This window comes from Protopterus annectens, chromosome 3.part0 (genome assembly GCF_019279795.1).
Source record: "Protopterus annectens isolate FY-2018-M chromosome 3.part0, PAN1.0, whole genome shotgun sequence".
Taxonomy (NCBI): Eukaryota; Metazoa; Chordata; order Ceratodontiformes; family Protopteridae; genus Protopterus; species Protopterus annectens.
Window position 1 is genome coordinate 245,325,165 of NC_056731.1, and position 24,551 is coordinate 245,349,715.

Below are 24,551 nucleotides of genomic sequence, written 5' to 3' on the forward strand. Positions count from 1 at the left end.
GTCCCCAGTTATAGTACCGTAGCTGTTCCCCTCACAGACCTGACAAGGAAAAACAGGCCAGATAAGGTAGTGTGGACCACAGCATGTGAGCAGGCATTCCAGAAGTTTAAAGAAGCTTTGGAAGGACCCTATGTGTTAGGCAGTCCAGATTACAGCAAAGAATTTGTTGTGCAGGTGGATGCTTCCAGATTACAGCAAAGAATTTGTTGTGCGGGTGGATGCTACAAACCATGGGGTGGGGGCTGTACGTAGCCAGATTTCTTCAAAGGGAGAAGAGCAACCAGTGGTTTATCTCAATAGTAGGCTCCAACCCAGGGAGGAATGCTACGCAGCTGTAGAAAAGGAATGTCTAGCCATAGTGTGGGCACTGCAGAAACTTCAGCCTTTCAGCCTTATCTGTATGGAAGGAAATTCACTGTAGTTAGAGATCACAATCCCCCTAACATGGTTACATCGAGCCAGCCGGCAAAATGCCAAGTTACTAAGGTGGGGCATAAGGTTGCAATCATATATGTCAGTGTAGCACAGCATTGGGATTAGCAATGCCAATGCAGATGGGCCCTCAAGACAGGGAATGGGGTAAGGTATACCCAAGACAGACTCAACCCTCTCAAGCAACATTTCTCAAGGGACACTAGAAAAACTAGCTTGAGTTCTCAAGGGGGGAGAAATGTAAAAAAACAGAGCAGCTGCCAGCCCAACCAGACAGAATTTTATAAATAATTCTATGTTCTTGTAAATATTAATATGATCCACAGGCTTGTTTGACAAATTAAGAAAACTGTGTATGTTCTGAGCTTCAAAAATGTAACCACAGTGCACCCTGCTGGAAGAAAGTTGATAAGCAAAGGATTTTACGACTGTTTCTGATCCCAAGTTCAGAGACAGGATGTCTGGGCTAGGAAATTCTTTCTATTGTTCTTTCTATTGTTCTAAGACAGAGATAATTACTAGGTTTTACATGTAAAGTGTCTTATTCCTGTGGCTTCCTGGCAGGTGCAGATTACAAAAAGAAATTTTAAGTTCTGTGAGCCTGAGAAACAAGTAGAAGTATCAAGAATGATATAATCTGAAAAGACTCAGCAGTAATGTGTATTATCAATTTAAGACTTTCTCAGAAAGATTTAGCATTTTGTATTTTGTTCTGAATCTGACAACTCACCAGCACTGTGCCTTGCACTGTAAGTAGGATCTTAGATCTTAGTATTTCTCTTAGAGATAGATATAGCCAGATTAGTCTAGCTGTTTTCTATATTTATGTCAGACTGTCCTACAATATTGTTTTAAAGTATTTTCCTGTGATTTCTGAACTCTCTATTATCACTGTGTTGAATTGACGAATAGTGTCTTGTGTTTTTATTTATTATTACATATTTTATACATTTTAACTCTGGCTGGTTTGTGTGTAGAGATATTTAAGCTCTTAAGAGTACTTGCATGTATATGGTGACATTGTATAGGCCGTTCCTAAATAGCCTTCAAGTCTTAGTCACACTTAACAATTGGATAATAACAACACTGCATAGCTGAATTGGACACCTTTTGGTAAGGGCATTTATAGTAGCTGATAAGGGTGGTTGGTGGCAGTCGGTACTACCTTATAGTCTGGGCAGAAGGGGGTATAGCTGGAGAACCTGTGACAGCCTTCCCCTGGAGTATCCGTGTGTTTGTATATAATTCATATCTTAAAGTGTGTGCGTAAGCTACTTGGGCAGGGACACAAAGCACTGGTTGGACAGAGAGGGTGCTGCAGGTTTTGGCTTGACCACTCGGCTGAGATCTGTACCCTATAGCTGGGCCAGTGGGGAGTCTTATTGCGGATCAGGAGAGAAAGGGAGAAACCAGCCCCAGACTGACTGTGATCTCTGTGTGTTCTTAAGGGAAATTGTACTTTACTGTGTGTGTACTTGTTATCCTTCCAATGTGGATGCCCCTCACTGGTGTTATTGGTGAGGACTGAGGCTCCTTGATTACTGGGCCAGTGCACGGGCATCACACAAGTTATGCAAGGTATCATATGAAAGTAAGCATTTGAATGATGACTGCTGGCTCTCAGCTAACAGTAAACTGGTGCACATGGGAAAAAGTACCATGCATCCTGCTGAACAATCTTCAGAAAGTTTTAGTTTAGAGTGTTCTCCAGCACTCATATATCAGCTTTCAGCAAAATATAAAACACCCGCATGATTGTCTAGACCATGAACAATAAAGCCCTGGTATGGCTATTGTCAACTGTGATTAGCTTGCACAGCTGGCCTGGAGGAGGATTTCCTGGAAAAGGAGCTCCTTGGTCTTATGTTCTGCTGATTAATGATCAAATGACTCATCTGGCCCATCTTAAAGATTGGGCTGATTGCCCTTGAGTCCAGTTGATTAAATGGAGGTTGAATGGTGCAGGAACATTGGAATGCACCTCCTAAGGTTAGAGTCAGGGTAGCATCCCCTCCCCATACCTTCTGTCATTGAATGAAACACCTGCTGAGGCTAGGGGACAGTTTAACACCGCATTTAATTAAAGTGGGATTAGGTCACAACTTGTCTCAGAGTTCATTCCTGTGGGGATTCCCTTACCTATTCACTTGGGCTGTATGGTGGATCTTTCTACAAGTCTCCATTTTTGGAGCCGTCAAAGGTGAACAAAGGTCTGGTTACACGGTATACCAAAAGCTTTTCCTACTGTGTCTACAAGTGTCAAGGATGAAACTCTACACGTGTAGAAGTTTTTACTGCTGTGTTCCCTTTTGAGGAAATAAAAGGAATGTCACTGTGGGACATAACATGTTATTTGAGGACTCCATTATTATTTTAGCCAAGATAATGTAAACATTTCACAGAAAACAGTACGGATTGTGATCCAAACCGTATGAACTGCTGAATTCAAGAGAGTTTGGGAGTAAAAAGCATTTATGTATTAGGTTCATTACATTATGACAGATATTGTAACGGGTGGGATCTGCCCATGTATAACTTAATTCGCTTTCTCCTGTCACTGGACTTCTCTAAACACAACTGAACCAACTCACAATTTAGGCCTTGATTTACTTATTTATTTACACCTTATCTACTATGTCAAATATCTTAGTCTCATAACCATTTGTGCTAACTAGGATCTTAGCCTATTATTAATTCTTGGAATTTGTCCTCTCATAGCAAGTTACTATTAATAATTTCAACTGTTGTATCTTACTTTGAAAATGTGACTGTTATTCATGTAATATCTGGAATTTGTTACTGTTCTTATATTTTTCGGAGCGTTTCTCCCCGGGCCTCCACTGAAAATGGACCCAGTCCAGCTGGGTTTTCCCGGTTAACAAATGTAAAATAAAATAAAATAAATAAATCTACCATCATTTTTGCCAAATGCTTATTCTGGGAAAAGAAGAACCTAATCACTGAACCTATCAAGGAAAGTCCTCAGTGTTTAAGACTTATTTCCTTTTGAAGAACAATTAAGTGTACAATACTATAAGTAGCTGTTGTCAGTCAGACTTTGGCCAAACTGCTAGCAACACTAAGTGACTAAAAAACAAACCATATATACTTTCATTAACAGGATAAATGCATAATAAATATATGCTACAAACATTCTACATATTTTAGACTGAGCAACAGCTCAGGAACAGATTTTAATGATTAACCATTGCCTAGGGTTTTGTAATCATGGCAGGTAAGTTTCTTTTTAACAAAAGGGTGAAAATCATTTTTTTGTTTTGCTTTTCCTAGTGTTTGTGTTATTCTGCAGAATCTCACCTAATTCACCTCCAATCCAGTAGCACTGACAATTAGCTGTCCTCATGCCTTCCACAACTGTCTTCCTACAAATCTATACACCTCAGAATGAAGCTCTGCATGTGAGATAGGGAGATACCTATAAGGAGACCATATCATTACCCTTAAACTATGATAACATCAGCTCCATGATGTAGCAACACCCTCAGTGCTAACACTGGATAATGAGCCCCTAATTTTCTCTTGCCAGAACAACTAGCTGACACATTAGAAGCTTGCACTGCCTGGACTGAAAAGGATGATCATTGCCAACCATCTGCAGATACAGGCTAGTGTGAGAATAGTCCTTTAGCTGACTGGCCTGCTGCTTGTTCCATGTCCAGAGCTGTACACCTGTCCATCCTACATGTAGTTTAGCGTCACTGCTCCCTCCATCTAGGTGAACTGACCTCAGCTTCTTAATCCCATCCCTCCTCTAACTTCCAAGTTCATTAACCCAACTCAGGATGGCTATGACGCAGTTGGGGCTTTATTTTGCAGCACCAAGAAGAAGAGCTTTCACTTGAAGGTCATTTGATACTATGGTGATCATGGTGTTTTCCTTATTTATTCATCTTAGTCTTTGTGCTAATCAGAGGTTACATCTTTTAAAAGGTGTCTCTTCATTAGCCACCTCCACCCCCATTTTAAAACTGGATATTTTTTACATGACGGACAACTGACAGTAAGTAATAATAATAAAAAAAGGCTGCAGTGTAAACACAATTCCCCTTAGTTCTAATTCATTTCATATTACTTTAGCAGAAAAGATATAACAAGCAAAGAAAGAAAAATTAAGTACCTCAGCTGGAGTCTGAATTCAGATCTATCTGAATAACATTTAATTTATGCTATGGGACCCTGGAGACAACTGAAACGTATGCTTTCCTCATGAAGAATAACCTTCATAAGAATACAGTTTAGAGTCTACAGGAGTAAATAACTCATAACAATCAGGCAGTAGCATGGCATACATGCTTATGAAATGACAGAAATGAATAAGAACTTTACCTGAAATTTGAACACAGATCAATTACAGACTATATTTTTCTAGTTACTCTACCAGCTATTCCACTGAACAAGATATTACAGTTATAATAACATGATATAATATTAGCTATATGCTGATTAAAACTTTCAAGTGTGAAACACACCTTTTTTCAGTTCTTTTATGCTGTAGGCCTAACTTATGCAACAGTACTTAACCCCTACCTTGGAGTAACTCTTGTGAGCTCATCAGAAGGATGGAGGATGCGGCAAGTTGTAAAGGTGTAAGTAGAACTGGTGTGGGACATACATTTACCAGGATAATGAACTGCATTGGAAAAAAAAAATAAAAATTAGACACCAGCCTGTAAAGAGCATTTTAGTAGTAGAAGTACACAATCTGAAAATGTGGCACACAGAATGCAGCACTGCAAAAAAACATTACAAGGCATTTACATGTAAAAACAGTGCAATTATCAAGCTCAGAATCTTTCTTCTAAGGTTGAAGACATACAAGCCATGTCATAATGATGATGCTATTAATATTTAAAACAATATACTTGAATTTAATTACCCTACTGTGCTTTGTTTCCCCTTAAAAATCATGGTGAAGCTTTTTCAATATTTTTCTTAAAAGAAAGACGTAGTTTTCTTCACTTAAAAGTTAAACACATTTGTGATTTAAAGTGTTGTTATAGTACATTACACTTGCTTGGCAACAGCAGCAGGAGAAAAAAAATCAGTATCTAATCTACCCTTTAAGTGTGTTAAATATCTGGCCTCCTATCCATCCTCATACTCTGCTCACCCTTTCTTAATCTGCCTCATGTCCTTTGGAAGGCCTCCATGGATTCCCTTTGTCCAACACCCATTCCAGCAGTCCATTCCATGGCTCCACCACTCCCACCAGAAATAGTAGTTTTGCAGATCCAACTCTTCGATGGCTCCTACAATCGGCTGTCTGTGCCCTTCCTCTCATCTGTCCTTCTTGCTCAGAAAGATCCTTTCACATCTTCCTGATATGATCATGTGCAGTAATGTCATGTCCCCAGCTATTCTGGACTCCAATGAGAACCTCTCCAGCTCCTTTAGTGACCAGTCTTATCTTTTGCCTTCTATATTACACACTCTTATAGTGGCTTTCCTCTGGACTTTTTCTGGTACTCTGATATCCACCTCTTCAGTTGCATTCTATTGCAAAGACGGCCTAACCCAGCAGACCGGGAACATTACTTCTGATTCTGGAAGCTGCTCCCTCCACCCAAAATACACAGTAGAATTGTTTGCTGTTACTGCTATTGTCCTTTCATGCTGCTCTTGGTGTGATACTGGTAAATTAATGCATTCAGATCCCAGGACAATACTTCACACTGCCATCTTTCTGTCCACTTGGTTAGCCTTTTCAAATCCTTCCTTAGACTCTTCCCCTTCCTACAATAGGTGCACCTACACTTGTGTCATCACATAAGAGGCTCATTCTTTTTTCTACTTCTTTATATACTTTTGAAGAAAACACAGTAAAAGACTACTGGACCAAGCACTGCCCCCAACCACCCTGTATTCTATTAGTCCCTTTATTTATTCCAGATGTCATCCCTCTCTCTGCAAACCTCTGTGTTCAACATCCAATCAGCAATTCAGTTCCTCACTTTTGGTTCTGATCCCATTCTTGCAGATGTCTGTGTGGGTCAGAATTAAAGGCCTTGCTTAAGTACAGTTAGTCCAAGTATGCTGTCAGCTTCCTTGTGAAGTGCTCCTGTTACTCACTCATAAGATTAAATAAGGTTTGACTGACTACGTTTGACCATGAACCCATTTTGCTTGTTATTCTCCATGAAAGTAACCAGTGTTTCCTTTAGGATTCTATCATTTTTCTCATTACTGGAAGGATTCTCTCACTCCATGACCTTCCTTAGTACTGTTGTTAAGCTAGCAGGTCTGTAGTTTGCTGGATTCTCCCTGCTTCCCACTTTGTTAAAGGGAACCATGCTTCCTCTCTTGCATTTACTTCGATCCTTCTGCAGTGTCCAGTGATCTATTGAGTGTCTTCATCAGAAGATCTGCTACCACTTTGGTTAGATTCCTGAGGATCCACCTGGAAGGGAGCCTATATGGTACATGCACTTTATCTTACCAAACTGCAAACAGTTCCATCTGAAGCTCCTTTCCTTCTATCCTCGTGTATGTCTGTTACTGTCTGCACTCTGCCTTGCATCTTTCATTCCCTTGCTTGCTTTCTTTGGAAGAGAAGGATGCAGGGTTTTCTGTTTATCAGACTTCTGTGCTCTTCCTTGCCAGACGTGTCCCTCCTGCCGGTCCTCCCTTTATACTGTGTGCCTAAAATCGTTTGTTCCTCTTCATTACGTCTTTATACAACACATTTCAACTTTCACTGTTGTGGCCCTCACCTCCATTTTTGCTCTTCAGCTTTCCTCATTGTACCCCCCATTCAGTTTTATGTAGGCCCCACCTACTACCCTAATCACAAGCCTAACATTCCTATCTAGTCATATTACCACTCTCCTCTCTTTGGGTCTTCCTGAGGATTTTCTATATCTCCAAGTACCCTATTCCTGACCCATTCTGACAAGTTTATTCCTTCAGACTCCCTGATCAATAAGTTATCGTTGACTATTTCTCAAAGTTATCAAAGTCTGCTCCCCTAAAATTCCATACCACTGCCAATGTATTTTACCCCATCCCAACAATTAAGCAGAATGAACACAACACTTAAGGAAAGATTCCACAAGTAAGACATGCGTAGTCAATAAAAGTCACATTATTTATTTAAGATTCATGTGACTTTTTAGTGACTACATTCTTTGGCTTACTTGTGGAATCTCTCTTTCAGTGCGATGTTCATTCTGGTTAGTTGCTTTGCTTATGCACACTAGTTGCACAACTTTTTTGGCCCTTTCCAACATTCCAACTACACACTGACTTGACTTAATTGGTTAATGGTGTTTTCACACAAGCAAGCCAAACCCCTTTGTCTTGATTAAGACCACATCCAGAATTCTATCCATTTTGATACAGAACTACACCAGTTGACTGAACTTCTCAGTGTCCAAGACCTCAAACTCCTCCTACTCTCTCTACTCTGGAACCCAGAATTTTCTAGTCTTCTCCTGGCAGTTTCAGATCTTCCATGAATATAACCCTTTTCCTTCTATTCCATTCCTTTATTTTTCTTTGCCTCTCATCCACCTCCCTTGACATGACTGGAAGCTGACTCAGTTTATCAGTCTACCAGCACTCATTCTCCCTGCTCCTTAACCACCAAGGTGTTTATCCTGGACCCTTAACCCACTCTTACATTCATTGTATGCTGTCCTGACTGCTCTCTGAGCTCTCATTTTATGCCCTCTATTAATGCAGATTGCAACTTCATATAATTCCTTCCGATCTCTGCTATGGTTGAACAGACTACTTTTGGGATTGTCCCACTTCATCTTGTAAATGACACACATTTCTGTGATGCCAGCAATGTCTACACTCCCCTACGCCACCCGACACCACTTCTTACAGCTCCCCAGCCTCCTACTCAGACCCTTTGAATGTCCAAAACCATGCTTACTCTCCCATGTTTGTTACTCTGCTGTGCTCTATGTGGCAAGCTGAAGAGTGAACCTGCCTGTATGCATCCTCTCTTGACTGCTACATTCAACATGAAGATTTTAAAAGTGGTCTCTCATGCTAAAAGTCAAATCTCTAATCCAGCAGTTAGTGATCTATTTTTCAGGAAACTAGGTTGGTATTCAGATTAGTGTAGCCCTGATGTGGTGCTTTTTTGGGCGATGAAACAAGGAGCAAGTCATCAATAAGGATAAGACATTTGTCAATAAAAAATGCCCACACAATTGGCAGCAGAACATATGCAAGGTAAAGGTGCAGTATTAGAAAGGAACACCAAGTCGATGTAGTTCTGTTATGTTCAGGCACAAACTAGAAATCATGCATAATCCGTGCTTTATCATCAGTCCATGCGGTTGCTGTTTCACTAGTGGCATGAACAATTTTTCTGTTCAGAAAGTACCTGCTTGGAAGACAGTTTAGACAAATCAGTCTGGAGTTTAACATACTTCCATTTGCTCATTCTTAGGATGGACTTGGGAACCTGACAGCCCACTGTGGTCTTGAAAAAGAGCTAATAAGCAGTGGATGCAAAGGGAAATGCAATTACTAAACCAATACCTGTTAGTGCCATATGTTTATGCAAACTGCAACACAGCAGTATTTTTTGAATGGTTGCAAAAGCCAAAATAAACTGCAAGACAAAATGAACAGACATTCCCTACAGTCTGCATGCTTCCTAATGTATAGTTGTACTGGGGGAAGGACACAACATTTTTTATCATCATCTGCAAACTAAAGGGCTAAGATAAAATAATGTGATCAGTACTGGAAGGCACATATTTTATAAGACATCAAAGGCAAAATGAAATAAAGTTTCATAACTTTCATGTCTCCTTAGGTGAAGTATTTTAAGTCTGGCCTGGAAGATATCAAGATTTTTTTTTGCAGAGCTGACATGAAATATGATTTTTAGGATAGAAAGTAGATTCTGGTTTGGATTTTTAAAATAGTAGTAATAACATTCATCAAGTTCTGTTATGAACAGCCGTGGCTTAAATTTTGTGTTAAAATAATAAAAATATCAAGGGCTGTATTCTGTATTCTCTAAATTAAGTGGAGGTTCATAACTGTAGGCTGTAAATGTTTATATGTCACTCCAGTGCAGCAGTGAAGTCAGATAGGTCATCTATCTGCACCACAAATAAGTATGGCGGGTTTGTAAGAAAGGGTAGGTGAAAAAAATAGCCATTGGCCTTCACTACTATACTATTCCAGGGGAAGGAACCTACTGTGGCTTACACAATCTCTGCTATAGACCATAGGATTGAAAATACCATAAGTACTACTAAAGGGAAGGACTGATGTACTGTACAGACCATATGGATGTAAGGAGTGCGAACATCTGATGTTATGGAACACATGGATGTAAGGAGTGCAAACATCTCATGTTATGGAACACATGGATGTAAGGAGTGTGAACATCTGATGTTATGGAACATATGGATGTAAGGAGTGTGAACATCTAATGTTATGGAACATATGGATGTAGAGTGCAAACATCTAAAGTTATGGAAGATATGGATGTAAGGAGTGCAAACATCTGATGTTATGGAAAATATGAATGTAAGGAGTGTGAACATCAGATGTTAATGAGCATTGTAACTCCCAGAGAGAGAGAAAACTGACCAACTCCTTCTAAGTGAAGGTTTCTGTCACAAAGCCCTTAAATGTAAATTTCTGCTTCCTGAAAAGTGGGGAGGCATGTCCATGAAACATGTCCAAAATCCTCAGTAAGGAACAAGTAACCCTGGATCTGTGGCATAAATGGATAAAGCCATAACTGCAACCCCAAATGATACAACTTTGAATAGTAGACTGGGTGCTTGAAGAACAAAGTGCATAGTGGGGAAGGTGCGAGTTGCTAAAATTGGCTTGCCTAACCTAGAGGCAAAATAATGGTGGTCTGGTTGCCTGCTTGGCCACATGCAAGTGGAGGCTTACAAGTGATAATACTGCATCTAATAACCTGGGAAGTAGGCGTGGTTCACCAAGGTGTTGAAAGTACAGTTTTGTACCTACCATAAATGTAGATGTTCGAGTGTCTTCACTGCTGCATTCATTACACTTGGGTTATCCTGCCGTCAGGTGGTCCTGCAGTCGGCCAGAGTTCCAAAGTCATGGTCCGGCGTCGGTTGCTGTCACTTCTTCCCTGACGTCAGTGTGCCAGTGGTATATAAGATGCAGCCGACGCCATTTTCTTCAGTTTTTTTTGCCCCAGATGTCAGGTGCCCCCAAAAGGATAGGCAATGCATACTGCTTACAAAACATACATAAGGTAAAAACATAACCTTTAGTAGCCAGCAAATACACCACATAAAAAGTATAGTGTAGAAAGATATAGATAAGCCCCAACTAATGAAGAGGGGAAAGTGGGTGGGTAACCAGGACTGCAGCAGTGAAGACACTCGAACATCTACATTTATGGTAGGTACAAAACTGTACTATGTTCATCTTGTTTCACTGCTGCAGTCATTACACCTGGAAAGAATCCCAAAGCTGAGTCAGGGTGGCTGGTTCTAGAGAGGATTTGGTGTGGCTATGAGGCCCTGCAGCACTGCAGTGGCAAAGCCAGCTCTGGATCTGGAGTAAAGAGGCAAGTGGTAATGTTTGGTAAAGGTGTGCACTGAACTCCAAGTTGCAGCTTCCAAAATGTCCTTGGTAGGTACTCCTCTAAGATAGGCAGTAGAAGTTGCAGTTGCCCTGGTGGAATTTGGTCTAATGTTAGATGGTACAGGCTTCCCATGCTGTGTGTAGCAGAACCGGATACAGTGTCCTATCCACTTTGAAATGGTCTGCTTTGAAATAGCCTTTCCCTGTGATCTTGCAGCATAGGATACAAACAATTGCTCAGTTTTCCTGAAAGCTTTTGTTTTGTCCAAGTAGAAGCGTAATTGTCTGTGTATGTCCAAGGAATGTAGAATTCTCTCCTCTTTATTCTGGGGGTTTGGATAAAATGTTGGCAAGTGAATAGTTTGATTGAGAGCCACACTGGATACTACCTTAGGCATAAATGAATTTGTTCTTAAGGAAACCCTGTCTTGGTGAAAAATGATGAAGGGCTCCACTGCCATTAGTGCCTGTAGTTCTGAGACTCTTCGTGCTGAGGTTATTGCCAGTAGCAGGGCAGTTTTCCATGATATATATTTTATTTCTTCTGCATTGGCTGGCTCAAAAGGAAGTAAAGTGAGTTTTTCCAAGACAAAATTGAGGTCCCAAGTAGGTGCTGGTGCTCTCCGGGGCGGTCTTATGTTTTTTGCCCCTCTGAGGTACTGCTTTAGCAATGGATGAGAGAAAATAGGAGGATCTGTGTTGTGATGAGCCGAGATGGGAGAAGCGTGGATCTTAATGGATGAGAAGGATAGTCCTTTGTCCAGCATCTCAGTTAAGTATTGTAGAATCTGAGGTATGTTAGGGACAATAGGGTCAAGGCTTTGAGCCTGGTTCCAGGCACAGAATCTCTTCCACTTTTCTGAATAAGATTTCCTGGTGCTAGGCCTTCTGGCTTCCAAAATGACATCCATAACAGCTTTTGAGAGAGGTGCTGCCTGTGGCTAATGAATTTGCCATGCAGCCAGGGATAAGGGTACCTTGTTTCACTTGAAAGAAAGTTACTGTTTGTCGTTTTTGCATTTAGTTACTTGTAACACATTGCACTCAAGTTACCTGGCACTTGCTCACTAAAGCAATTATATAAGTCAGCACTAAAAATTAAAAGCACTACACCCTCACTCCCCACTGGCCCCTGTTTTCAATTATTAAGGAATTCCCAATATTATTCTAGCATGTCCAAAGGTCAGTTGTCAATCTCCTCTCCGGTCCAGCTGGTGAATCTGGGAATCTTGAGGCAATGTTATAACTGCCTCATGTACACAGACAACCCTCTCCTCCTCCCACATAACACAAATACTTGCGAGAGATGCAGCTATTTAGCCAAACTGGAGGCTGAGCTCTCTCAACTCAGGACTGGCAAGACCAGACAGGAGGAGAAGGCAACTACACACACCACAAAACCAGCCTCACATAATGCTACCACACCACTGAATCAAACACATAAACACACAAAGACATACTCGGAGGCTCTGCGTAAAAATTTACCTAAACAGCAGAGGCCTCCAAAGCAGACACCCAAACAACTGCTACCTCAAGACACCCCACAAGCAACACATAAACCACAAAATCAGTGTGCAAAGCAGTCACAGCCCTTAAGGCCAAATACAACACCAAACATACTTGTCATAGGTGACTCCATAGTCAGAAACATTGACGTCCCACTCACCAGGCTGAACAAGGAGAGGGTCACAGTAAGCTGCCTATCGGGCGCTAGAATCCGCCACATAACACAAGCACTCGGGTCACTCCATGGCAAGTACAAATATGACACAGTCATTGTCCATGCTGGTGTGAACGACCTGAGACGTACCTCTCTGGACTACATGAAGGGAGACATAGAGGAGCTCTCTGATTATGTAGCCCAGGCAGGTATGACCCTGACCCTGAGCAGTATCCTTCCTTCACCAAGAATGATGCCACAATATAGAGACAAGATGATCAGTTTTAACAATTGGCTTAATATCTGGTGTCATTCAAAGGGGATCCAGTGTCTGTCTGCCTGGGATGACATACTTGACAAGCCACGCTGCTTCGCAAGGGACGGCTTGCACCTGTCACCCCTGGGATTCCGGATATTGGCTAAGGCTCTTGCCACCCCCATAGTGCCTTTTTTAGGCAAGGCTCAAATTCTAAACCTACCACCCTAGAAAACAAAAATGGGAAGAAACTGAGGGTAATGCTGCTCAATGCCAGAAGTCTAAATCTCAAAATGCACGCACTCGAGGCCCTTCTCAGTATGGAGAACATCGATGTCTGTGCTGTAACTGAAACCTGGTTCAAGGCTCCTCAGAGCACCCCGGCACTATTAGGTTTTACCTCACATCATGCGTTCCAGCCCCAAAACCCGGACCACACCACAAAAGGAGGGGGTGTATCCATATTCATAAAGGATACCCACATCTCCAGGTTGGTGGCAACGCACGAAGCTTCGGAAACCATCCAGGTGCAACTAACCATAGGCAAAACTGCTCTACAAATTGTAGCATGCTACAGGCCACCCTCTCAAACTCAGGAACCCCACACAGCCTTCCTGAAGACACTGGAGGGTATAAATGTATCTCCAAACACCATCATATTGGGTGACTTCAACTACCCGAATATAGACTGGGAACATTATTCAAGCCCTAACTTTCTAGCCCAACGGTTCCTGGAGTTCATAAATTCAAATGCCATGGAACAGCTAGTCACTGTTCCCACGAGAGGAGAAAATATACTAGATCTCATTATCACAAACATGGGGACAAAATGCTCCACACCGAAGTATATCCCTCATTGGTGAGATCTGATCATAAACTAATCTCACTGGAAATCCACATCCGCCCCCACCCCAAACAAAAAAGACCACAGTGAAGAACTTCTCTAAAGCAAACTTCACACTACACAAGACTGGTGTGGTATCCTTCAAGGCCCCTGAGCCAGTGGAAACCACAACCCAAGTTGGAAGCCCTTACAAATGCCTTCTATGAACACCTCCAGGACTGCATGGATCAGGCAATCCCAAATAAAACCAAGACTCTTTCCACAAAGGGCAAAGCGTCCAGTCTGGTGGACCCCAGCCATTAACAAACTTTACAATAAGAGGAGAAAGCTATTACATGATAGAACAAAATCCATAAAAGGAAGTCACCCTGATCATTATTAGTAAAAAATACGAGCACTCATAAAATCAACTAAGGCCAATTTTGAGAGAAAAATTGCCATGGATTCAAAGGACAATCATAAGGCCTTTTTCAGCTATGTTAGGAACCTGGGTGGAAACTCCCAGATATGCTCAGAATTAGTCCAAAATGATACAAAAATCACTGAACCCACAGACATTGCCAACATACTGGCAGACAGGTTCAGTGCAAACTTCACCCCCTCTCCCCCCCTAAAGGACAGATAACTATCCCAGCGGAGTGTAGCCTCCCAGACATCTCAAACGCGCAGGTGAAAGCTGCTCTCTCTAAAGCTAAAAACACAGCATCAATGGGACCGGATGGTGTCCCCGGCTGTGTGCTACACGAGCTAAATGAGGAATTAAACCCGCACATAAGGCAGCTGTTTAATCTCAGCCTTACCACAGGATACGTGCCCAAGGAGTGGCATACAGCAACTGTGGTCCCACTCCACAAAGGAGGTGCCTCTACGGACCCTGGTAATTACCGCCCCATAAGCTTAACAAGTCTAGTCTGCAAAGCTATGGAGAGGATCATAATGGAGCTCATAAACAAAGATATAGGGGACTTGCAGACATTGGACCCGACCCAGTTTGGCTTCAAGGGCAGATCATGCCTTTTGAACTTGGTCGACTTCTTCGAAACAGTCACCAAGGCCATTGATGAGGGAAAGGCAGTCCATACAGCCTACCTTGACCTTGCAAAGGCTTTCGACACAATACCCCACTCGGGTATTGTAGAAAAACGTACCAGCTTAAATGTAAACCCATATGTCACAAGATGGGTTGCAAATTGGCTTAAGGACAGAACCCACAGGGTTAGAGTTGCTGGCGCTATGTCAGACTCCAAGCGGGTCACAAGTGGTTTCCCACAGGGCTCGGTCCTTGGCCCCCTATTGTTCAGCATCTACTTCTCAGAAGTACAGGCCAACATGGGAGGACTTTGGCTGACAAAGTTTGCAGACAACTGCAAACTGGGCGCCATAGTGGAAAGTGCATCGGACACAGATATCCTTCAGAAGGGACTCACGGAAACAGATAGCTGGTGCCAGAGCCATGGCCTGAAGTTAAAGCCAAAAAATGTATAGTCATACCCTTTGGGAAAAACAAGGTAACCCCAAGCTACCATATATGTGGCAATCAACTAAGCACAGAAGAGGTTATCAGGGACCTGGGGACCCAGGTTGACAGTGGCCTTTCTTTTGACACTCACATTGCTAAAGTGGTTAGAAAGACCTTCTACATTGCCCACCTGATCATGAAGGGATTCACATCCAGATCTAGTGAGGTCATTGTTCCCCTGTACTCTTCACTTATCAGACCAATGATCGAGTACAATGCCCCATTCGGGATGCATCTCACCAGACATCTGCAGCAATTGGAGAGACCCCAAAAGTTCCTCACCAAAAGGATAAAGGGACTCCAAAAATCTGTCATATGCTGCCAGATTGAAGAAACTCCAGCTCTATTCAGTCGCATACCGTCTGCTCAGAGGTGACATGTGCCTGACATACAAGGCCATGTCCAACCCGAATTAATGGACATGCTCCACCTCAAAAAATCCAAATCCACCAAAACCACTAGAGCAAGCGACTTAAACCTTAGCACGGATATAAATAGGAAGTGCTGGAGGGATAGATTTATCACTCAGAGACTCCCTATGCTGTGGAATAAAATCCCGGTCCATGTGAGGCAGAGCACCTCGCTGGCTCTGTTCAAGAGAAATCTTGACCTGTGGATGGGAGATCATAGGTTTACCCCGGAAATCATCTCTGTGTCACTGCTGGACAGAGGCACAACAAACTAATGGGCACAGTATTTTTTCATATAAGGGGTGGCGTAAGCCACAAAACTTTGGGCTAGGCTTATAAATGCCTTAGGGCAGATAGCCTAGTATAAACCTATGAACCTATAAGGTTTTGAGCTGGCTGTGTAGGATCTGATTGTTTTGTTGAGTCAGAAGGTGTGGAATTTGAGGCAAAAATCCAAGGTGGGCCTTGAGCTAAGTTCTTTAAGATTGGGTACCAGTGTTGGCATGGCCAGTCTGGAGCAATCAGAATCATCTGAGGTTCTTCTTGTCTGGCTTTAAGGAGAACCTTCGAAAGGAGGGGCAGAGGAGGGAAGGCATAAATGTGTAGGCTTTTCCAGCTGAATGAAAGAGCATCCACTTTCCATGCTTGTGCGTGATAAGTCCTTGAGCAGAATTTTTGCAGTTGGCAGTTCAGTGGGGTGGCAAATAGATCTATGTCCGGGCACCCCCATTTTTGCATTATCATGTTGAAAGCTTGTGGATTTAATTTCCACTCGTGAGGATCCATGATGTTTCTGCTTAGGCCGTCTGCCAGAGTATTTTTCTTTCCTGGCAGGAATTGTGCTTGCAGATGTACTTGATAAGTTAGAGCTGTGTTCCACAAGGTCTGCATAAGGGGTAAGAATGAGTGCCCCTTTGCTTGTTTATGTACCACATTACTGTGGTGTTGTCTGTCTTTAATAATAATTGTCCTGGATGCAGAAGGTCCTTGAAAGCTGTTAGGGCATTTTGTACAGCCAACATCTCTTTTTGATTGATGTGTAGATGCATTTGGTCTGTGCTCCATTTGCCCTGAATACATTTTCCTGCCATGTGTGCTCCCCAGGCGTAATCCGAAGAATCTGTTGTTAAAGTCTGCCTGGCTGTGGGTAGTGTAAAAGGCTGACCCTTGTTGAGGTGACATGCCTGTGCCCACCATCGAAACTCCTGTTGCAGGCAGGGAATTAGTGGTATTACCATTTCCAAGCTGTGAGAGTGTTGATTCCAAGCACTTTTTAGGTACCATTGTAATTTCCTCATATGCAGTCTGGCATATGGAATTAGAAGTATGCAGGATGCCATGAAGCCCAAGGCCTGCAGAATTTTTCTTGAAAATACTGAGTCAGTTGTCCTTGTTTGTCTGGCGTGAGATAAGCCATCTGGGCCGTTGTATTTAAGCTGACACCCAGGAATATTATCTCTTGTGAGGGCACTAGTTTTGACTTCTTTTCATTTACTGTGTACCCTAGGCAACTTAATAACTTTTTTACAAACGCCAGATGCTTTAGAAGAATGTCCTTGCTCTCTGCTTGAATCAGGCAGTCATCCAGGTATGGATAAATTTGAATTCCTTTTGTCTGCAAAATGCAATTACTGGTGCCAGGCACTTTGTGAAGACCCTGGGCGCAGTAGATAAGCCAAAGGGCAGTGCAGAGAATTGGTAGTGCATTGAACCAGCTATGAATCTGAGGTATCTTCTGCAATTTTGTCTGATAGGGACATGCAGGTATGCCTCTTTGAGGTCCAAAGTAACAAGCCAAGCTTTCTTGCCCAACATGGGAAGGAGCTGCTGTAGTGTCAACATTTTGAATTTCGGAACATCCAGGTAAGTATTTAGAGTGGAAAGGTCTAGAATGGGTCTCCAGGCTTTGTCCTTTCTGGGGTCCAGGAAGAGTCTTTAGTAAAAACCTTGTCCTTGTTCCTGCTGTGGTACTTTTTGAATAACTCTCATGTCCATGAGGGCTGTAATTTGTTTTTGTGCCTCTGCCCATTGATTTTGTGGCAGGTCTGGCATTCCTTTTAGCCTTGGTAAAGTGTGAAAGTGGAACCTGTAACCCTGAGACACAATATTCAGCACCCATTTGTCCTGGGTGACTGTTTGCCAGTTTTGTGAAAAAAGTGCTAGTTTCCCCCCTAAGGGAGCTGCCAACAGGGTAGAGTTTGGCATTGGAAGGGGGAAGTCATTGAGATTGTTTCCTGTAAGGTTGTGACTTGTCCTCACCTCCTTTGGGTGTTGAAGCACCCCACTGTCGTGGTCTGTAAGATCCTTGGGGTTGAGATCTGCCTCTTGGGCGTCTGTATCTGCCTCTTTGTGGCCTGTCTGACACTGGAAAGGACCAATTTTTTGTAGGCCAATTTCTGCTAAATCTTGGTGGTTGTACCTGTAAGAAATCCTTCACTGTTTGCATAGATTTTGCCTTATCCTCCATTTTCTTTAATGCCTCCTCTGCTTTAACATCAAATAAAATATCTTGCTGTAAAGGAGCATCTAATAATTTTGCCTTAACATGATCTGGTAAGGTTTGTTCCTTTAACCAAGCATGCCTTCGAATCACAGATCCTGTAACTGCTGCTCTACAAGAAGCTTCTAATGAATCAAAGCCACAATGCAAAGTATGCTTTCCCACTTGTTCAGCTGCATGCAATAAATCCTGCATTTCCTTAAAATCAGGTTGTTCTGCATTGTACTCATTTTCTGTTTTAACTGAGACAGTAAATATTGTTGATATTTAAGCATGTGAAACTGGCAATTTAAAGCCCTTGCTGCTAAAGTTGCAGAGGTGTAAACTTTCTTCCCCCATCTGTCTAATGATCTGGAATCCCTGTCCGAGGGAACCGGATTTTTAGCTGTGGATGCCTTTACCCCTTTGGGACCCTGGGAAATAGTTTCTGGGTCAGCAGCAGGGTTTCTATAAAGAAATTTGTGCGAGTCAGGGACTCTGTATTACCTGTCTGGCTTGACTGGAGCAGGGGGGTAATGAATCTGGATTTAAACTGGATTCAGAGAACACATCGTCCACAATATCCAACACTGGCAGAATAGCAAGGGGCCTGTGCTGAGGCAATAAAAGAAAATATCTGAGCCTTTTCTTGGACTCTGAATAATCCTGGCCCTCCCAGTGGAAATGCTCCCTCATGGTGTGTAAAGTTTCCCCAAAAGAATAATCCTCAGGAGGAGAGGCTGAAGGGATAGATTCTTCGGCATCAGAGTCCTCACAGGGGGGTAAGGAATATCCCTGGTCTGAACAGGAGTCAGAATATATAGAAATCTGGTCAGAGGAATCATAGTCTGTATCCTGCCTAGGCCTTTTATCAGGAGGGGGATGGGAATCCCTGATCAGAGTAATTAAGTCTTCGGCCATTTTCGGCATCTGATTTTTAGGCATGGAGGCCTGTCCAGGTGAATGCTGTACTTGCTCTTTTGTCTTTAATGTTGCTTTAGACTTGGCTGTAGATGCAATGGTAAGCTGTGAAGGTCTGAAAACACCCCCAGAAGCCGAAGCCTGCTCAGCAGCTCTGGACCCATCTGAAGGGTTAGTCTCCGTAGGCCCAACACCTTGAGTATCCAGAGGCCTAGGCAACTCCACGTGGGAGTCGGTAGCGGGTGTCAGGGGCTGCAAAAGCGCCTCACTGAGAACCGGCGACTGGCCTAGAAGAGGTTTCGTTGTCAGTTTTGGGCCTCGGATGCCTGTCCTTATCCTTATCTTTGGGTTTTTGTGAATTCTGGTCGTCGGTTACTCCGATGGCATGGTATAATTAAACCTTCGGCCAAAATAATGGCGTGCAAAATCAAACCAATGTTTAATAGTGCGTTTGTTAAATCTAGCACAAAACCGACAACTAGTGACGTCATGATCTGGGCCTAGGCATGGAATACAGTAAGAATGAAAATCCTTATGAGGTATTTGCTTCCCACAAGAAATACAATTATTAACATCAGTCTGAAGCAAGAAAAAGTTTCCCCAATGGGGTACTTAGCTTTACTGAAGACTTTGGATCTGAAATCGAATTTGAAATCTCAGGAGTCGGCCGACCGGCACTTGCGAACTGCTTTTGCTTCGGGCACCGCGCGGCAAGAAAGACTGAAGAAAATGGTGTCGGCTGCATCTTATATACCCCTGGCACACTGACATCAGGGAAGAAGCGATAGCACCAGACACTGGACCAAGACTTTGGAACTCTGGACGACTACGGGACCGCCTGAAGGCAGGATAACCCAAGTGTAATGACTGCAGGAGTGAAACATGATGAACATCGTAGCCTTTATCAGACTACGACAGGAGTATCTGCACACATGTGAGAGCACAGAAGGTCCCATAGTGTTGCAGGTCCTCATGTCAGTGTGTAGGGATGGGGTTAGGACTTAAGAAATGTCCTCATTGCTTGCATCATCACATGTGAGTGAGAGAATAACAACCTTCATGGCTGACTGGATAAGGGGACCCTCTGACTTGTTCTTGCTTTAGTGCTGGGGAATCTCAAGTTGCCTCATGATCAGTTGGAGGTGGATGGTTCAAAGGGATGGCAGGAAAGAGCACACAGAAAAAAAAGGAATAACTGGGAAAATCAACTAGACAGACACCAGTGACTGTGGGAGTTGAGGCTGGAAAAAGGAAGTTGTTGTGGGAAGCATAAAGTATTATGACAATAAGTAGTGAAAATGCTCTGACAACACAAGAAAAATAATGTTTGCAAAGACAGCACAAAATCTCTTTTTAATGTAAATATAAAGACAAAATATAGCTTGCATCTAAAATCAATGGTGATGTGCCCTGAAGGAATGACTGGACTAACTTCAGGGTTCAAAACACTTAAAACCATAATTTACAAGGCAACAATCTCTACATTACAGTTTCAGGTAATCTTCAATAATTTTCACAAGAACAATCTCAGCATAGGTGCCTAGTAACCTGACAAACATAGAGACTTGCTCACATCTATTACACATTTAAAAATGGCCAGAAAATGAGTAGAAACAAATACTGGTCAAAATAAGGCAGAAAGTTTTGCAAAACTGTTGTGTGGGTCAACAGCATTCAGCCTCAGCATAAATGCTTCTGTGTACTTGTTAATAATTGATTTCACATAGATAACCTCATATACTGACCCAGCCTCTCTGACAGTTGCACACCTAATCACCTTTTATTTTCTTAACTATGCTGAAAACAAAAATGTCAATGCTCCTCTCCTTATATAGTAGGATATCAGAGTCCAAATCATCAAAAAAAAAAAAAAAAACATCAATATGATACCAGATTAATCACAAGTGTGAAAGTGATGTTAGTCTAAGTGGTGTAGAATGTTAAGTTCTCTTCAATAAGTCTTTAGCAGTACTCTCCTGCACAAAAGTGATGACCGTCTACTAAATGTATTGTATTAACAGGTGCTCACCTAAGTCTTTCCCAATATCCTCCTTGAGAAGTCATACTTATCCTCACTGAGGAGATGCTTCCAATGCCATTCTCTGACTGCAGTGATTATAGCTTCCTCATAATCATGATTACAGCCCTAAATAGCTAAACCTCAAGTATGGAATGAAACACTGTACATGCAAACCTACTGTTAAAATAATTTGTTTGTTTGTTTGTGTCTTTCGGCTTTTCCTGGGGGTCGCCACAGCGGAACTCCGGTCCGCTAATGATCGGCAGTTGATTTTTACGTACCGGCTTGCCAGGCCTGATGCACAACCTCCAACGAAGGTACGCATGTCTCCACGCAGAAGACGCTCTAGCTGAGAATCGAACCGGACAGCGTCTTACTGTGAAGTGACAACGCTACCGCAGCAAATAATAATAATAATAATAATACTCCAATGTGCGCATCAGCAACTGCAGTCTTGAGTTTCCCAATGCATTAAAAAAAGAAGTTATGTCTAACCATAACGTTCCATCTGTGTTGTTGATCTTCGTTCATTCATTACTGATGGGTTATCAGTTTCGTCCTTGGCGTCAGCCAAAAACTCTCGAGCCAAGATCCTACCCAGAATGCTCTGCTCCCTGTTACCTCAGATCGAGTTTGTAAGTTGATAGACAAAAGTAGAGGCTACCTCTGGTCATAACAAACCTACAATGAGGGAGAAAATGAGATCAACCAGGAACCTCCGGAGGGTGGGAAGTAATAAATGCATGAAGAACAGCACAGATGGAACATTATGGTAAGACATAACTTCTTTATCTGATGTTGTTAATCTTCGTTCATTCCTTACTGATGGGACAGAGTCCCCAGCTACCTGTATCCCTGGGTGGCCCTCATGGAAGGACATTCTGAGCACCATGGAGCCAAAAGAAGCTCTACCTCTGGAGGCCAAATCCAATTTGCAATGAAGAATAAATGTATGAGCTTTGGCCCAAGTTGCAGCTGAGCAAATATCATTGAGGGTAGCCTTAGCATGGAAAGCTGCTGAAGTTGCCATAGATCTTCTAGAATGTGCTTTCACTCTGTGAGGCAAGGTGACATTGTTCTTGTTGTAGATAAAGGTAATACAATTTCTCAACCATGAAGCCAATGTAACTTTTCAGACAGGATGACCTCGTCTTGGTCCAGAAAAAGCCAGAAATAGTTGGTCTGATTTACGGGTAGATTTTCTTCTGTACAGATAAAATCATATTTACCTATGAATATCCAAAGAGTGCAAGCAATACTCTCCCTTGTTAGAGTGGTTAGGAAAGAATACTGGAAGGTAAATAGATTGGTTGATAGATCGCTCTGACACCACTTTTGGTAAAAAGGAAGAATTAGTTCTCAGTGATACCCTATCCTTATGGAAGATAAGATAGGGAGGTTTGATGCATAAGGCTTGAAGTTCTGACAAGCATCTGGCCGATGTGATTGCAATTAGAAACAAAGTTTTCCAAGAGACAGATTTTTATCACATGAAGATGCAGGTTCAAAGGGGGGAGCTGTTAGTGCTCACAGAACCAAGGTCAAATCCCAAGGTTGTACCAGTTCTCTAAAGGGAGGTTTTAAGTGAAGAACCCCCTTCAAGAAAGTTTTACAGAGTCTATGTGACATAAGCGAAGAATCCTGAAAACACGACTAGTAGAGGCAGACAATCCCAGAGGGGAAAAGATGTGATAAATAATCCAAAAATCACTGAAACTGCGGCTGACAAAAGGTCTAATTGTTTATTCGCTGCCCACAGAGAAAACCTTTTCCATTTATTGAGATAGATTAGTCTTGTGAACGATTTATGAGATGCAATAAGAATATTGTGCACAGGGGACGATAAGTTTTCCTGCCTGGCAATCATTGGAAGTGGAGAAACCAAGCTGTCAGTTTCAGGGTTGTTAGATTGGGGTGAGTCCGACCCTGTGGATGGGAGATCAATGTTGGGGATGGATTGAGGATCCACAGTTGATCTAGCAGGTGAGGCCAGAGGAACGGGAACCAGACTTGTCAAGGCCAATATGGAGCAATGAGGATCACTTTGCTTTTCAACTGTCATGCTTCCTTCAGAAATTGGGGGAAGAGGAGGATAAGCATAAAGTAGACCTGAGGACCAAGCATGGACTACACCGTCTCTCGGTGACTGTCCCCGAGGTGGGGGGGGGGGTTACAGCAAAATAGTTGCTGCACTTGTAGTTGGTTGGGGAAGCAAATAGATCGCAGCATGGCTGGCCCCAACGGTTGAAGATTCTTTCCACTATCACAGGCATGAGGGACCACTCGTGAGGTTGTAGAATGCACCTGCTCAATTTGTCCACTATCACATTGGAGCTCCCAAGAATGTGCAGTGCAATTAGAAAGCGGTTGGAAGCTATCACCCATTGCCATATTCTCAAGGCCTCTTGGCATAATGGGTAAGATCTGGTGCCCCCTTGCTTGCTGATGTACCAGACCACTGACATGTTGTCTGACTGGATTGCAATAGTCCCTGACGGAAGCATGGAATGAAATGCTTGCAACGCTAGTAGCACCGCCCTCAGTTCCAGGACACTGATATGCAAGAGGGCCTCTGTCTCCGACCAGGTGCCTTGGACAGAGTTTCCCTGACATAGCCCTCCCACCCCATCAGAGAGGTGTCTGTGGTCACCGTTACTTTCGGCTGATGGGGGCTGAAGGGGTGAGGCCATTGTTGGGGATTATGAGATGTCCACAGAGTAAATCTTGCTTGCATCTCTGAGCTACACTTATCTGAAAAGACAAAGGATATTGCAGAGGGTACCACTGAGTGAGAAGTAACCACCGAAGGAGCCTCATGTGGAATCTGGCTAGAGGAACAATGGTGATCGAGGCTGCCATTGACCCCAAGAGATGGATTATAGCTCGAGCGGGAGATTTGTGGTAACAGAGCAGCGGTTGAACCTGTTGCCTTATTCTTTGAACCCTGTGGTCCAGAAGAGATGTGGTGCAATTTCTCATGTCCAACAGTACCTCTATGAATTCCAAAGACTGAGCTGGGGTCGTACTGGACTTCTCCCAGTTTATAGTGATTCCCAGGCATTGTGCTGTGAGGAGAGTGTAGTGCAGGGCTTCTTCCAGTAGACACTTGGTGGGGGTGGTGAGGAGCCAGTCATCTAGATATGGAAATGCCTGGAATCCTTGAAGTCGCAAGTGAGCGATAACCACTGCCATGCATTTGGTGAATACTCTGGGGGCTGTAGAGAGACCAAAGGGTGGAGCTCAAAATTGGTAGTGACTGGCACCAATTCAGAAGTGGAGGTATCTTCTTGAGTGTTTGTCCATTTTTATGTGGTAATACGCACCTTGAAGATCAACAGAGTACATCCAATCATCTTCCAGGAGAGGAAGGATAGACTGAACCGTGACCATCCGGAATTTCTCTGTTTTTACAAATTTGTTCAGTGTGTGGAGAGCCAGAGC

At 42.8% G+C, this 24,551-nt stretch overlaps 1 protein-coding gene across 7 annotated transcripts in view; it reads right to left on the reverse strand.

The window, feature by feature from the left end:
- TRAK1 (trafficking kinesin protein 1) overlaps window positions 1-24,551 on the reverse strand; it is a 969,724-nt gene that overhangs the window by 63,483 nt on the left and 881,690 nt on the right. For 6 of the 7 annotated variants that reach the window (XM_044064726.1, XM_044064729.1, XM_044064725.1 and 3 more), the window contains exon 14: window positions 4,981-5,083. In XM_044064726.1, coding sequence (XP_043920661.1) covers window positions 4,981-5,083 — 103 coding nt within the window. Of the gene's footprint in view, window positions 1-4,980; window positions 5,084-8,791; window positions 8,903-24,551 lie in introns of those variants that run through there. The other variant, XM_044064731.1, reaches the window with a different exon arrangement.